The sequence below is a fragment of the Tamandua tetradactyla genome, chromosome 15, assembly GCF_023851605.1.
Source record: "Tamandua tetradactyla isolate mTamTet1 chromosome 15, mTamTet1.pri, whole genome shotgun sequence".
Taxonomy (NCBI): Eukaryota; Metazoa; Chordata; class Mammalia; order Pilosa; family Myrmecophagidae; genus Tamandua; species Tamandua tetradactyla.
The window spans coordinates 6,895,932-6,913,048 of NC_135341.1; the positions used below are offsets into that span (position 1 = coordinate 6,895,932).

At 35.0% G+C, this 17,117-nt stretch overlaps 1 protein-coding gene across 3 annotated transcripts in view; it reads right to left on the reverse strand.

Moving 5' to 3' along the window:
• The window catches only part of CNTN6 (contactin 6), a 386,131-nt gene that overhangs the window by 202,312 nt on the left and 166,702 nt on the right, over positions 1-17,117 (reverse strand). For all 3 annotated transcript variants that reach the window (XM_077128663.1, XM_077128662.1, XM_077128664.1), the window contains 2 exons: positions 16,393-16,519; positions 9,649-9,824 (listed from right to left, as the gene is read on the reverse strand). In XM_077128663.1, the coding sequence (XP_076984778.1) occupies positions 9,649-9,824; positions 16,393-16,519 (303 nt within the window). The remainder of the gene's footprint in view (positions 1-9,648; positions 9,825-16,392; positions 16,520-17,117) is intronic.

Below are 17,117 nucleotides of genomic sequence, written 5' to 3' on the forward strand. Positions count from 1 at the left end.
CATAACCACATATGCTCTTCCATTTATTTAGATCTTCCATGATTTCCTTTAGAAATTTCTTGTAGTTTTCTGTGTAAAAGTCTTTTGTATCCTTAGTTAAGTTTATTACTAAATATTTGATTCTTTGGTTGCTATTGTAAATGGAATTTTTAATTGATTGCCTCCTCAGATTGCTCATCACTACTGTATAGAAACACTACTGATTCTTGGGCATTGATCTTGTACTCCTTCTATGCTCATTAACTAGCTCTAGTAGCTTTGTTGTACCTTTTTCAGGATTTTCAACATATAGTATTAGATAATTGGCATTCAGTGAGAGTTTTTCTTCTTCCTTACCAATTTGGATGCACTTTATTTCTTTTTCTTGTCTAGTTGCTCTGGCTAGAACTTCAGCACAATGTTGAATAACACAGAGTAACAGCAGTGACAGTGGACATCCTTGTTTTGTTCCTGATCCTAGAGGGAAAGCTTTCAGTCTTTCATTGTTGAGGGTTACGTTGGCTGTGGATTTTTCATATATTCCCTTTATCATGTTGAGGAGTTCCCTTCTATTCCTATCCTTTCAAATGCTTCATCAAGAAATGATGTTGAATTTTGGCAAATGTCAAATCAAGATGATCACATGTTTTATCTGCTTTGAATTGTGGATATGGTTTATTACTATAAACCTATTAATAATAAAATTATTAATGTATTTTCTTATGTTGAACCAGCCTTGTGTACATGGAATAGTCCCACTTGGTCATGATGTATAATTCTTTTAATATGCTGCTGTATTCGATTTGCAAGTATTTTATTGAGGAGTTTTCCATCTATATTCATTAAAGATATTAGTGTGTAATTTTGTTTTTTTGTAGTATCTTTGACTTTGACCTCATAGAATGAGTTAGGTAGCTGTCTCTAAATTTTTTGAAGAGCTTCAGCAGGTTTAGTACTAATTTTTCTTGAATACTTAGTGGAATACACATGTGAAGCCATCTGATGCTGGACTTTTATTTTTTGGAAGCCTCTGCATGACTGATTCAAGGTCTTTATTTTCATTGGTTTGTTAAGGTCTTCTATTTTTTCTTGAGTCAATATTGGTGCTCATGCTTTTCTAGGAAGTTGTCCATTTCATCTACATTGTCTAGTTTATTAGTATATAGTTGCTCATATTATCCTCTCATTACCACTTTATTTCTGTGGGGTCTGTGGGTATGTCAGCTCTTCCATTTCTGATTTTATTTATTCACATCTGTAGGAGCCAAGGGTTTAAAGCAAGACCTACAGAATTTGCTGGAAGCAGCTGGCCTCAGGATGGCGGCAGTAAACTGTGGAGATTGTTATGTAGAGCAGTCTGGGAGAAAGAGAATGTTTACCCCAAATGGTTATGTTAAGTATGAAGAACACTGTAAGATAAGAACTTTGCTCCCTCAGGAAATGCATGCGTATCTATTGACATCCTGTGGTATATAACTAGGATCTGGTTGAGAATAAAGTTGTCTGATGTCTGATGTAGAATGAAGCTTCAGACCCCCTGAACCCATTTGTGTCTGTCTTTCTTTTCTTCCTTTCTCTCTCTCCTTCTCATCATTCCTTAATATCCTTCGAGCTCTGTTTCAACAGGAAGCAACACACATCCTCTCTCTCTCTCTTTTTTTTCAACCTAACTAAAGAAAGGTCCATTGATTTTAGTGATTTTTCTCCAAGAACCAACTTCTGATTTTTCTGATTTTCTCAATTGTTCTTATAGCCTCAATTTCACTTATTTCTACTTTAATCTTCATTATTTCTTTCATTTTTTTACTTTGGGGTTAGTTTGCTGTTCTTTCTCTAGTTCTTCCAAGTGAACAGTCAATTCCTCAATTTTTGTTCCTTCTTCTTTTTTTAATATAGGCATTTAAGTTAACAAATTTCCCTCTCAGCACTGCCTTTGTTGCATCTCATAAATTTTGATATGATGTGCTTTCATTTTCATTTGCCTCTAGATATTTACTGTTTTCTCTTGTAATTTTTTCCTTGACCCTGTGGTAGCTTAAGAGTGTGCTGTTTAGTTTCCATATATTTGTGAATTTTCTGGCTCTCTGCCTGTTATTGATTTACAACTTTATTCCATTATGATCTGAGATAGTGTTTTGTATGATTTCAATCTTTTTAAATTTATCAAGATTTGCTTGGTGACCCAGCATGTGGCCTATCCTTGAGAATGATCCGTGAATACTTGAAAAAAATGTGTATCCTGCTGTTGCGGGACACACATTTTTTTCAAGTGTAAATGTCTGTTAAGTCTAGTTCATTTATGTTACTCAAAATCTCTGTTCCCTTACTGGTCCTCTGTCTGGAGTTTCTAGCCGTTGATGAGAGTGGGAACTAAAGTCTCCAAAAATTATGGTAGAAGTGTTTATTTCTCTCTTCAGTGTTGTCAGTGCTTGCCTCATGTATTTTGGGGCATTCTGGCTCAGTGCATAAATATTTACAATTGTTATGTCTCCTTGTTGAATTGTTCCTTTTATTAATACATAGTGTCCTTCTTTGTGTCTTTTAATTGTGTTATATTTGAAGTCTAATCTATTAGATATTTTGTGTCTTTTAATTGTGTTATATTTGAAGTCTAATCTATCAGATATCAGCACAGCTATTCTTGCTCTTTTCTGATTGTTGTTTGCATGAAATGTCTTTTCCCAACCTTTCACTTTCAACTTTTGTCCTTGGGTCTAAAGTGAGTTTCCTGAAGACAGCGTGAAGATGGGTCCTGTTTTCTAATCTATTCTGTGAGTCTATGTCTTTTAATTGGGAAGTTTTATCAGTTAGCATTTAATCTTATTACTGTAAAGGCAGTAGTTTCTTCTACCATTTTTTCTCTTGGATTTTATTTATTATATCTATTTTTTTTCTCTTTTTTTCCTTTAATGATAGTTTTCATTTCTAAACTCTTCTCCAGACCTCTCTCTTCTACCTTTCCCTATCTGCTTATAGTGCTCTCTTTAGTATTTCTTTCAGAGATGGTCTTTTAGTCACAAATTCTCTCAGTGATTGTTTGCCTGAAAATATTTTAATCTCCCCCTCATTTTGTTAATCATAATTTCTTAAATTTTTTAATCATAATTTAAAAAATATTTTTAATCATAATTGACTAAAGTCCATAATTGGACTTTATTTTTTTGAGAGACTACAGGAAGTGTAATAATGATCAATTTTGTCAGTATTAAACTCTAAATAGGATTCATTTCTCCTTTTTTTTTTCAAATTTCCAAGTACTTTTAACAAGTAGTTATACAACAGATTTTAAAGTTGGTAGGGGTTATAGTTCCCTGATTTTTCATTTTTTTCTTCTATCTGCTCCAAGACACTGAAGACCAAAAGAATATCAGTATATTGATTCAGTAGTCATATTCATTTGTTAAATCCTATCTTCCCTATTATACTCTTCCTCCTCTCTTTTTTTCTTTCTTGTGAAAAATAAAAAATTTCAAAGTGAAATTTGAAATTTATTTGTGAAAAACAATAAATTTCAAACTACCTGCAATAATTAATTATAGAAAAGATTTCAGAGTTTGGTATGGGTTACAATTCCACAATTTCAGGCTTTTATGTCTAGCTGCTCTAAGGTACTGGAAAAATAAAAGAAATATCAATACAGTGATTCAGCAATCATTCAGATTTGTTAAACCTGAACTTCTCTGTATAACTCCACCATCATCTTTGATCTTTTCCCCACTCTTTAGGGGTATTTGTTATGTCTCCTTGTTGAATCGTTCCTTTTATTAATACATAGTGTTCTTCTTTGTGTCTTTTAATCGTGTTATATTTGAAGTCTAATCTATCCTATATTAGCACAGCTATACGTCCATACTAACTTTTTCATGTTGGAAGGGGCTGTCGATAATATGAGATTTCTCTTTTAGAATAAATATATCATACCACTGCCTTCTTGCCTCCATGATTTCTGCTGAGAAATCCACACATAGTCTGATTGAGCTTCCATTCTATGTGATGAATTCCTTTTTTCTTGCTGCTTTCAAAATTCTCTCTTTGTCTTTGATATTTGTGAAATTGATTAGTAAGTTTTTGTTTGGAGTATGTTGCACTACTTAGATTTGTAATTTTACATCTTTTATAAGAAATGGGAAATTTTCAGTGATTACTTTCTCCATTAGTCCTTCTCCTCCTTTTTCCTTCTCTTTAACTTCTGGGACACCCACAACATGTATATTCATGTGTTCCATGTTGTCATTCAGTTCTTCGAGACCTTGCTCATATTTTTTCATTCTCTTCCCTATATTTTCTTTTGTGTGCTGGATTGCAGATATCCAGTCCTCTGGCCCACTAATCCTTTCTTCTGTCTCTTCAAATCTATTGTTATAGATTTCCATTGTTTTATCATCTCTTCTATTCCCATAAGTTCTGTGATTTATTTTTTTCAAACTTTCAAGTTCTTCTTTATGTTTGCCCAATGTCTTCTTTATATCCTCCCTCAACTTGTTGATTTGATTTTATATGAGATTTTCATGTCTGTTCAAACATCCTGAATTAGTTGTTTCAACCCCTGTATCTCATTTGAACTGTAGGTTTCTTCCTTTGCCTGGGCCATATGTTCAATTTTCCTAGTATGACTCGTTAGTTTTTCCTGGTGTCTAGGCATTTGATTTCCTTAATTAGTTTATTCTAGAGGTTGTTTTCACTCTTTTACCTAGGGTTTTCTTGCTGGATTATTTTGTTCTCTATCTGTTCTGTATAATTCAGTTCAACTTATTCTAGACCTCAAGCATAGGTTCTGTTCAATTGATCAGAATTTTTCAGTTCTTACTTTTCTGTTTCTTGCCATGCCTTTATGGAGCCTTTTTTTTTCTTTGAGGGTCTCCTCAGATATTATATATCCTAGTCAGATTTTCCCAGTCCAGAGAGGCTCACATCTCAGGAGGCTAGAGCAGCCAGCATCAGTTTTCCCTGAGAGTGAGACCCAGCAAATTGTCAGAATTTCCTATGAAGCCCCTAGACCATGTTTTTCTGGTCCTGCCTAGCATATGGCATTTGTCTGTCCACAGCTTCCCACCAGCTTAAAGCAGTGGCTTTAATTTCAGTAAACTCTCCCTGCAAGGAGCATGGCTGAGACAGAAGTGAGATCATGGGATGGCTTTGATTCCTTCTGTTTTCCAGCTGTTGGGCCTGAATTCCTTGAAGTAGGGATTATATTTGAGCTGGACCCTACCTCCTCTTTTTTTAGGAAAGATAAATCCTTTGGGGAATTAACCCTTTTCAGCTGATTACTTATTTTGTCTCTCAGAGAACCTTTAGTTCTATCCTTGCCTAGGGCAGTGCTTGAGTCTGAAAGTGTTTCCAGTTCTATCTCATGAGCCCTTAAGAAGTAAAAAAAAAAAAAAAAGGCAAAAAAAGCCTTTTTAGAGAAGAACCCCTGCTCCTTGGATTTGTTAATCAAGAACCTGAGTTGGTATGTGGCTCTTTGTGTCCACTTTTCTTGGGGCCCAATCCTTTTGCAGTATTTTGTGCTGTACACCTCAAAAGCCTCTGCTTTTGGTTTTGGTTTTTATTCTATCTGCTCTGCCCCCTCTCTGCCTATGCAAAGTTGCTTTAGTGCACATTCCAGGTTTATCTGTGTTGGGACCTGTTTTCAGTAGTTCAAATTTGTTAACTAATTCTGCAACTGGAGCTGAGTTGAGCTAGCTCCTTGCTACTAGTAAAGTCTGTTTACTTTCTCCTTGGGAACCAGCCTGCCATGCCCATGGGGGAGGGGTGCCAGTACCTGCATCATTGTGGACTTACAATTCTGTGTGGGAGCTCAGCCATTCCACCTGGTCCAGACTGGTGTACACTGTGTGTCTGGGAGCTGATGTTCCCCTAGCAGTTGCTGTGTATCATCTATTTAGTAGCTGCTCTGGAAAACGAGCTAAATTCCATACCTTACTATTCTAACATCTTGCCCCCCACCTCATCTGTTCTTAAGGTCAAAGTGACACTGTAAAATTTACTGCCAACAGGTGAGAAGCAAAAGCATTGGTACAGTTTTATTTTGATGGACAACTTGGTTCATATCTATGGAAATTCAGTTGAGTGGGGCTCTGGACTCAAATTCTCTATCAGTAAGTAGATCAAATATCTTAGATTAAATGTTTAAAGTCTGTCTTCTTTGGATTCCCTAGCAGAAGAACATGAGGCAGGGATTCATGTCCATGTGAGTTATTGAGGGAGTGCTCTCAGGAGAAAGTGATGCAGGGAAGCAGGATAGAGCAAGCAAAGAGCCAAGCAAGAAGATGGTCTCAGCTGTTGTCTACTTATAGCCTGATCCTTTGGGGAGTTCTGGGACCTGAATTGCAGAAAAGTTGCCACTGGAGCCATTAGCAGCTAAGATGGGCACACTGCCCAGTACAGTGGACATGGCACTAATAGCATCTACTATGAGGTTTATTGTGAAGCTTACTGTCCTGTAGATAGGGTTTATTATTTAGACAATGAGCAATGAGTGTGCCAATAGCAAATAAAGAAAATAAGAAAATATAATCCAGATAAGACACTGTTCAGATAGCCTGAATACAGTACCTTAGAAACCATAGGTTTTAGATTCTGAATCCTCATACTCAAGTCCCAACTGGTTCTCTAACAATACCTTAAAAAAATAAATCTTCAGAGTTCTAGTCTGCATAAAGCGGTCAGCAATCACATTTCCCTACTCACATATGCCAGGTTCAAGAGAAATAACATGCCAATACACTTAATTAATTTGAAAACATGAGAACATGTAATTGGTCTGGAAAAAAATTTTAAATGTAAACCAGAAGGATTTTCTAGGAGTAACCATTGCAGTTTGAAACATATAGATGTTTGACTGAATTGAGAGAGGTAATAAATAAGGAGAATTGAAGGTATTATTTCCTGATCTCCCATGATGGGCCGGGGACTTCACATTCATTATCTTATTAATCCACTCCATTATCCTAAGTGGTAGATATTGCTCTCATTCTCATTTATAGATTTCATAACAGAGGCTTAATGTTGAATGGTGGCCTAATGCTATACCAGTAGACATGGGATAGAGACAGAATTTTAACACATATCTGTCTGAATCTCAAATTTCAATATTTAACCATCATTGTTACGCTGCCTACCAGAAGAATTTGTACCAAAATAGATATTGTTGGGAATATATGAAAAGTGTGATCAAGAATTCAAATTAAATTGAAGATAAAGATCTTGCACTTTGATTGGAGACTAGCATTCAGATTCTATTTTTTCTCTACAAAGAATCATTTACTAAGAAGCAAAAACTTATTCTTAATTAGATATATCCCTTCTATTACTTTCTTTCTTCTGCCCCTTCCTCTATCTTTAGAAGAGTAAACTTATTCAAATATTATATATTATTTAAATGAGATTAGAGGAAAGAATTTCTAAATGGAGGTTCTGAATCAATAAGTAAGCAAACCTTTATCCATTTATCTTTGAGATCCTTATGCTCATTTGTACAGAAAGTGGCAAAGTGAGACCTGACCTTTCCACCTTCTTTTACAAGTTCTTAGCAGCTTAGAATAAATAAATGACTTAAATGAGTTGACAAACAGACTCGTGAGATGCAGAAAATAGAAAGAGATCATTTATAGGTAGTTAATACGTGCTGCTGATGTTTAGGGTTGTTCAAGACCAACAGATACATTTACAATGAAGCCAATCTCTCCCTGGATCTAACATGACCCATTTCAAGCCACTAAAGATCCCTCATAAAATAGGCAGATTGTTGCGGTTCTTATTTTTGTTCTGTTTTCAAATTTCAGATTTGGAGCTTATGGTCCTTCTGGTTTGCAGAAGAAAGATCAGTAAATGGACACATGAGTAGGACTAGAATGCATTTAGGGATTGACAGTCATATACCACCAGCCCCCAAATGGTACATTTTATGAAAAGACAGGAAACTCAGCAAGGTCAAAGAAGCAAAGAATGTTTTTTTCCATTTATCTAAATTAAAGCATATAGTTTCTTCTTAATTTAACCTTCCTCGTTTTTAGCACAGACAAAATATGTTGTGATTAGAGAAACTACTGCTAGTAAAAGTATTTTTAAAGGAGAAAAGTGATAAGAAATAATGTAGGGAATTTCACAAATACTTTTTGTTAAAAAGGGAACAAAGAAGAGGTAGAAATATCCAAATATATAAAGCATAGTGCATTAACTTTAGGCATAGGTAGTGAGTCATTTTAAAAAATGGATAGAATCCACAACTCTACAGAAATTAAAGGCTATAGCAAATAAATGTTATATGGATTCTCCTTCACCAGAAAGTCAAATTTATCATCACGGAATCTGATCCAAAGCATATTTATCTTCTATGGTTATACTCCATGCAAGTAACAGAAATAACTATTATGGCAAAATTATGGCTTAAACAATGCTTCATTTCTGTGAAATAAGTTTCTAATTGGGATTTTACTCCCCATTATTTCACTAAGGGATGATCTTAGACAAAATGCAGAAATCAAGGATTTTAATGACCTTTTCCCTAAATCTCAAAGTAGCCACCATCCCTTGTCCCTATTCTATTCAGATTCATGAACTTTTACATGTCCTTTGTATTCCCATGGATACAGATAAATCCATATATATATATTTTTTTAATCAGAAACAAGGCCATCCCCCCAGAATGGTCAATATTGAGAACTGTGTGCAGACCAAGGGATCTCTAGTGATGCCTTTGAATAGCATCTGGGACATAAGACTTGCAATGAGAAAAAGACACGATTCATAATTCATACACGTACTGATGACTAACGTAGTTCCACAAAGCAGGCTGTAGGCATATTTTATGAATAAAATTCCCAAACAATTCCTTCTTTAGTGTAACAGACAGCACAGATCTTTCTGCAAGTGCCTGAAGGACTAGCAGCTTACTCTCTGTGCTCAGTGACATATCCTTGGGGGCAGGAGGATGAACAAAGGGAGAAATGAAAGTCTTCAACTTATCCACACCAACAGATATAATTACTCTCCAATAAGGATTTCCTCTGAAATCAATATGAAACACTTCAGACCCTGGAAACACTAAATATAAAGGATGTAAGAAGCAGGATATCTATTGTTCATCTGCTAATGCCCCCAAATGTCACCAAGGTAATCACTTGGATGGCATTTATGTAACGCAGTTGGACATTGTTGCAGTTAGTATAGAACCTGCCTTTGGCAACCACTTTAATTCCACCTCCATCAAACTGTGGGTGCATGATCATTTTCCTGGAAGAATACTCCCATCCCCAAAGGACAAGTCTGCCCTCAGCTTTTACTTCCTGTGCCCTACACACTAATAAACAGTGCCAAAAAAAGAAAAAAAAAAGGAAAGGAAATAGAAAAGAAAGGAAAAAGTACTGTAACACTCTCTTTTATTTTAATAAATGCATAGGGAACTTTTCAAGGTATTTCTAAACGTAATTCACAAATTATACTTTACAAAACTGATTTTTCTTCATCTTATAAACAGATTTCTACTATCCCTAAGAGTATAGATTCACAAAATTCATGTTGTCAAAACTTTTTACCTCCATAAATTTATATTCACTCCCCAAACACAGATTATTAGCAAAGCTGGATATTTCCCTAACACAAATATATATTGTAAGAGCGTAGTTATTTCGTAAACACAGGGGGTTAGAAATTTTTTTCCATACTCACATGCAAACTGGAGTTTTGCTTTCCGACTCAGAATAGTTCCCAGAGGATTGGTGGCCAGACACTGATACATGCCAATATCTTGATCTGTGTGGGGATTACTGATTGCCAAACTGCCTCCTTCCAACCTGTAGTGATAACTCATGGTAAAATCAATATCTGTGCCATTTTGTTTCCACCTTCAAGGGAAAAAGATCAAATTATGCTATAATATACGGAGTCAATTGCTAGATGTCTTAAACAGCATGCAGTTGCAATTTCTACAAACATAAAACAATTTTAGATGTAAAGGACAATCCCACCAGTTTCACCAAAGGCAACTGTTTGGTGGGCTCAGTGATATCAAAAACTAAGTTAGTTGAAAGATATTCTAATCTTTAGGAGTTACAACATTCACCCAAATGTATACAATGAGGCAACAGAACTTTTGGCATGAAAAATAAAAATTAGACAATCAATAACATGGCAACCCTATTCCTTTGGCGACTTTTCAAATAAAATATATCGTCCCCGAACCCCCACAACTGATACCACAAAATTGAATGTCAAAAATGAGTTAGAGATAGAAATCCAGTGAGGGTATATTCCAAATGGCACAAAGAAAACCAGCAGCAATTTCACAATGTCAGTTTGAGGCTGATAACAAAACAACAATAACCTGACTACTTAAGAACATGATTGTTTCTGTTAGTCTGTTACTTGGAAAATTAATCAACATTGAAAATACATCAACGGTACTTAGAAATGTCAAACTAAAATTATACTCTAGCAAAACAAATGCAGTTTTGCAAGGCTTTTATTTTAGGAAGCAAAGAGTCTCTTGGCTTACCTATTAGTCAACAACACTTTTTTTTTTTTTTTTTTTTTTTTTTTTTTTTAAAGAGAGAGGGAGGAAAGGAAGGAAAGACAGAGAAGGAAGGAAGGGAGGAAGAAAGGGAAACATTTTTAAACATTTTCTTGTTTTATTATATTTCGTTTGTTTGTTTATTTTTTACATGGGCTGGGGCCGGGAATCGAACCGGGGTCCTCCGGCACGGCAGGCAAGCACTCTTGCCCGCTGAGCCACCGCGGCCCACCAGTCAACAACACTTTTGTAAGTGAATTGACTCGCTGAAGGGCCTTGCGATAACTATTATTTTCTAAGATCCTTAAAAGTTTTAAAAATTTCATTTGGTCATTCTAAGATGAATGAACACTCAATAGTCATCTCGAACAGACCCACTTTCCCCATCTTCAGCTCTTAATTACCACTGAAATCTGCAGACATTTTGAATTCTGAATATTGTATATGTAATGAGATACATTCCTAAGGCACAATCTCTCTAAAGTCATTCAAGCCATTTAGGAAAACAGACATTTAAAATTTTTTAATTAAGACAAACATGGAACACAGCCAATTCCAAACCATGATTTTAGGGTCTATGCCAGGTCTGCTATGATGCTTCCTTTCATATTGAGATCCTATTAAAAATATTTTGTTCAGGGAGACCAATCGTAAGAGAGGAATGACCACTTACAAAATTATTCCAAATGTCCTTGACTTTCTTAGGAATATCCTGAAACATCCCTAGGGAGATTTGGCAAATGTCTACTAAAATAGAAAAGAAATGTGGTCATTGGTAATCGCGTATCCTATTAAAGAAGAGAAGCGATTAATCAAATATCAAATTGATCAGAATTTTTGAACCACCCTTGTCACTTTTTAAAATTATTTAGCCAATTCCAGTACACTTCAACTTCCTTTTATTAAGGATAAAAATAAAATAAAATGAAATAATAAAAAAGACTGCATTTTGTTTTCTTGGACTTTTGGCCAATTTTTTTTTTCCTGGAGGATTTTGTAGACTGTATCTTACTATCAGTATTAGGGCAAGAAAAAACTAGAAAATTTTGTTTCCTTTAGGCCTTTTCCAAGATACCAATATTCTTTCTGCCAGCCCTGTAATACCATCTTTCATAATTTGCTTACAGGGCACGATCTTTGGACCTTCATGTTCCCTTTCATTTTTAAAGCAAAGGATATACCGCACTTAGTTTGCCAGCTCGCTTTAATTTTGGAATCAATCACTGAAATAACTGCTGTCATCATTACATGCTCCTAATTAAGCTTGGTAATTGTTTTTCAACACAAATTCAAAGTTGTTGGCTTAGCTGCAGCAAATGAATTTTTCACAGTATCCCCATAATCATTCTAATCACTGTGGTATAATGATTATTAAACTGTGCATATAGATCAGGGGTTCAACTCCTGGTGTGGGCTTTGTCCTAATTAATATGTTTAAATCAATGGAAAAGCAGTATTAATGTACTCAAGTGATTGTCATACACGTGTAACTGGTAGAATTACATACCCAGAAGTATTTTTCCATGACACACGCTAGGAAATATGCCTTAAAGGATTATTTTAAGCATTTGCATTATTATCATATTAAGTTCAGGAAACAAAATTAATATGAGCAGGCATCTTGGGCAACATACATCACTATTCTTAGTTAAGCCATGTGTCAGGGGTATGGTGGGTGGGGTCTATGTTGTTTTCTGTCCCTCTTGAGTGTGGGTACCAGTGTTTCTTTGATTTTAAACATGTGATTGCTTCAGAATCATTATGGTGTGCTTATTAAAAGCGCATGTTTGGGAGCTTCTCCCTGGACCTCTGAAGTAGAGCTCCAAAATCTAAATCTACTTTACAACTAGATTTGGTATCATTGTTCCCCCGGGGAAATGAAAAGCTAGTCCTCGTCCTAGCTTTGACATTCTCTTGCTGTGTATCCTAGGACAAGCCATCTGATTTCTCTGGAAGTCAATTCCTTCTATCTAAAAAATGCACAATAATACATAGCCTACTTTATCTTATGGCTTTGCTAGGAGGAAAGAATGAAGAGGACTGAAGAGCAGAGTGGTGCCTGTTGTGGTTTTTTCTCAAAGAGGGCAGGAGTTCCTCCAGATGTAAGGATGTCCTCATGACTAATTAAGGTAGCATAGAATAAATTAAGGAAGGAGCTTATTCCAGTGACCAGGTCAAGAGTCCTTGTGTCTGAAATCTATAAGAAGTCTTTTTCCTGATAGAAACAGTAGCCCGTGTGTGTTGTGTCAATTTCCCAAACAAAATATGTATTCTCACATGTTACTTCCTGATAATTAAAAGGCTAATGATTTTCACGGGAACACTTCTGTCTGGATTTGCCTAATATTTTTGTATCTTCCTGCTTTCACTGAAATTCTATTTTTTATGGTAGTGACTCAATTGGAAATTACTTTAGACAAGTTGATTTTAAACTGTTTTCAAATTTCTGCATTTAATACTACATATTCTCCCCAATAAGATTTTATTTACTAACAGGAAATTTTTAGAAAAGAAAATGAGTCTAAATATTAACTATATTAACTGTATCCATCACTTTATGGATAAGGAAGCTGATACCAAAAGGAAGGAGAATGATAGAGCTGTGCCTAGAACTGAAACTGTTGTTCTAAGCCAAGGACTTTTTATATTGCATCACACCATATCCAAAGAGCCTCAAATAATGCTGGAATCTGTTAATCAAAGATTTCCCTGCCAGTACATGTGTACACTGTACATACACACACACACACACACGCACACCTAAGGTGAATATGGTTATAAGAGAATTTTGTTAAAAAATTTCAATTAGAAAGAGTCATGCTAAAATTAAACACCCACATTTTTTTGCCACTGTATGTTATCTAAAATACCTTTGTCCTTTACTTTATTATCAATGAAATTGGGTGTGATGCTGACATTTATCAGTAAAAACTTAGTTCTTTTTTCACTCACTTTCTATACTATCTTGCTGTGCTGGTTTAAAAGGATGTATGTACCCTAGAAAAGTCATGTTTTAATCAAAATCCCATTTCATAAAGGCAGAATAATCCCTATTCAATACTCTATGTTTGAATCTGTAATTAGATCATCTCCCTGGAGATATAGCACAATCAAGAGTGGTTGTTAAGATGGATTAGGGGAGATGTGTCTCCACCCATTTTGGTGGGTCTTGATTGGTTTACTGGAGTCCTATAAAAGAGGAAACATTTTGGAAAATGAAGGAGATTCAGAGAGAGCAGAGGGTGCTGCAGCACCACAGAAGCAGAGAGTCCATCAGCCAGTGCTTTGAAGATGATGAAGAAAACTGCCTCCCGGGGTGCTTCATGAAACAGGAAGCCAGGAAAAGAAGCTAGCAGCTGATGCCATGTTTCCCATGTGCCCTTCCAGATGAGAGAGGAACCCTGACTGTGTTTGCCACATGCCCTTCCACTTGAGAGAGAAACCTTGAACTTCGCTGGCCTTCTTGAACCAATTATCTTTCCCTGGATGCCTTGAATTGGACATTTCTATAGACTTGCTTTAATTGGAACATTTTCTTGGCCTTAGAACTGTAAACTAGCAACTTATCAAATTACCCTTTTTAAAAGCCATTCTGTTTCTGGTATATTGCATTCAGGCAGCTAGTAAAATAGAACACTTGCCTATGAGTTTTTCATAATATATTAAAGATAAGCCAACTAGGGTGGCAAGATATAAGAAGCTAAATTATTTGACTTTGCTTCCTAATCTACGAGTATTTTAGAAACAAAAGCAACTTGAAATTGAAATTTGAGTTATCTTCATTCACTGAATTTCTTCTTAGATAAAACTAATTAGCAAACTGTCTTGAGAGCCACTGTTTTATGTCTTTCTGCCTCTGACAAACCATAAGTTATTTTTATATGAGTACATGTTTTATTTATTAATTTCTCCTACTTGTACTTAGTGAATGTTTCTTAATTTATAGGGATTAATATATTCTTTCTTTCTCTAACAAATTCTCCCAGCATCCATGATCAATCGAATATGTTCTCAAAAATTAAATTATGACTTTATACCTAAGACATTCCTGAAAAATTTGGCAATCAGATTTTTATCTATTGAACCATACTTAAATTAAATATGACAATTCATTATGTAAGGAAAAACAAACAGACAAACCCTGAGATGTTGAATCATTTTGTAAAGTGAATGAAGATTTCCCTCAACTGGTAGGGAATGATAGGGAAACTAGATAGTGTAGTGAAAAGATTAGGCTTTTCAGCCCTGTTGTTATTGTTATTAAAAGAAGATGGAAAAGTTTTGATAATAGAAGTGATGTTAGCACTGCATTGTGAATTAATTCACACCAATGAATTACATATTTGAAAGTGGTTAAAAGAGGAAAATTCTAGGTTGTCTATGTTAGCAGGGTCAATGTTTTTTTTAAATAAAACAATATGGGATTGTACAACACAAGCAGTGAGCCCTAATGTAAACTGTAGGCTATAGTTAATAGCACAATTATAATGCTATTATTTCATCAGTTTTAGTAAAGTTTCTATACTAAGGCAATGTGTTAATAAAAGGAAGACTGTGTATATGAGGGGAAACAATAGAGAAACTGTATTTTCTGCTTGAATTTTCTGTAAACTTCAAACTTCTCTAATAAAAGAAAACTATTTTTTTAAAACCTCAAAAAACAGAAAAGAAAAAAAAAAGATTCTGAAGTTAGCTTGATAAAATACAAGATAAAGGAGGGTTGTCCATTTAAGTTATATGACTAACTAATGTAGAAAATGTTAAGAAATATTAATTATATATATAAGCATCCTAGTTTTAGTGCAACCTACAAATTAGGCAAAATCAGCTTATTTTGTGAAAATCTACTCCAATTGTTATTTTTTATGCCTATTGACTAAAATTCATTACTAAAAATTAAGACTCTTAAAAAATTATTTTAAAACCCAAGCTAAAATAGTTATTTTAATATTAATTGTCTTTGTCTGTATTCACACTGCATACGCAGTTCTTACCAAAGTATCCTTGTTATTTACACAAGTACAATTTATGCATGCATTTATTTCTAAAATTGTGAATTCCACCCACAAAATGAATCAAAGTCTGCCTTTAGTGCAACCTTGCAAATAAGAATAAAAATATTATTTGCCTTCCCTCCTTATTATGCTGTGGGAAGCATGTGAGAAACAATTATGATTTTGCTGTACTTCTTGCTCAGAATAAAATTCTCTTTCTACCTTGGAAGGTACGTAGTTGTTTTCAATGTATCTTGCTAAAATTAGTGCTTTTAGGGGGATGGGACATGCAGTGGGGGTCACAGAATTTTATCTGATAAAATAAATAATAGTTTCCATCTGGATTAACTCCTTTTGGGGAACATTTTCACAGTCATTGTACATAGGAAAACCGAGGCAGTAGATCTAAACTTGGGGGTGAGAAGGAGGGTCAAAATGAATTTGCACTTGACTCTTTCAATGTGTGGAAACAAATCTCCCTTCACTCACCTCTTCTTCCTTCTCTCCCTTTCTTCCTCTCCCTCCTCCTACCTCCCTCTCTCTTCCTTCTTTTTTTTTCTTCCTTCCTCCCTCTCTACCATCCTTTCTTCCATCTTTTCTTTCTTACAGCACATAGTATTTCATGGCACAAATCTCAAGAATAAATGTTCAATAAATCTATTAAATAATGGCCAAGGCATAAAAGTCGTTACCTTGGGGAGTGGGGAGTTAATTAATGCCTGGAAACTGGCATGGGAGAACTTTGGGGTCCTGGAAATGGGCGTATCTTCCTCTGTGTGGTGGGCACACAACTGTATATAAAAATTCACTGAGCTGCACAATTCACATTAGTGCACTTTATTGTGTGTATACTTTACCTCAATGATGAAGAAAATAAAAAAAGTATGGTGTCCAGAAGTAGGACTTTACCTGTAATGGGGTGAAGGGTGACCATTAGCAGCACACTTCAGAATGATTTCCGATTTCGTAACACCCAAAGGAAAAATGACATCTTGTGGTTCCTGGGTAAAAGTAGGGCAGCTGAAAAGACCATCACCTGTGAAAAGAAAAGAATAACATTACATGAAAAAGCATGACCCTGTTGAGATATCTTTTTAGATATCAAATAGTTACACATTTTACCAAAAAAAGTGTATTTTGAAACAATCTCAAACTTATAGAAAAAGTTTCAAGAATGGTATAAAGAAAACTTTTTTCAGAACCATTTGAAAATAAATTTGCAAATTGATACCCTATTACTCAAATAAATTAGTTTATATTTCTTACAACAAAAGTATTCTTTTACCTAACTACAATAAAACCACCAATGAAACAAAAACTGAAATTAACACTGATCCAGTACTAACATTTCATTATCAGTCCCTCACTTCACCATTTGCTCTAATAATATCCTTTATAGGGAAAGAATCTAGTTACGAATCACGAGTCCTTTAGTCTCTTTCAATCAGGAAAAATTCCAAATCTTTCCAAATTTCCTCAGTTTTAGCACATATGAAGATTACAAGGCAGGTATTTGGTAACATTTCCCTCAATTTGAGGTTGTTTGACAGTCGGGTACTGTGGAGTTGGGGAGGTGGTAAAAGCTGCATTTCCAGGATGCAGCTAATAAAAAGGTTATTTTTGAGGTTACAATT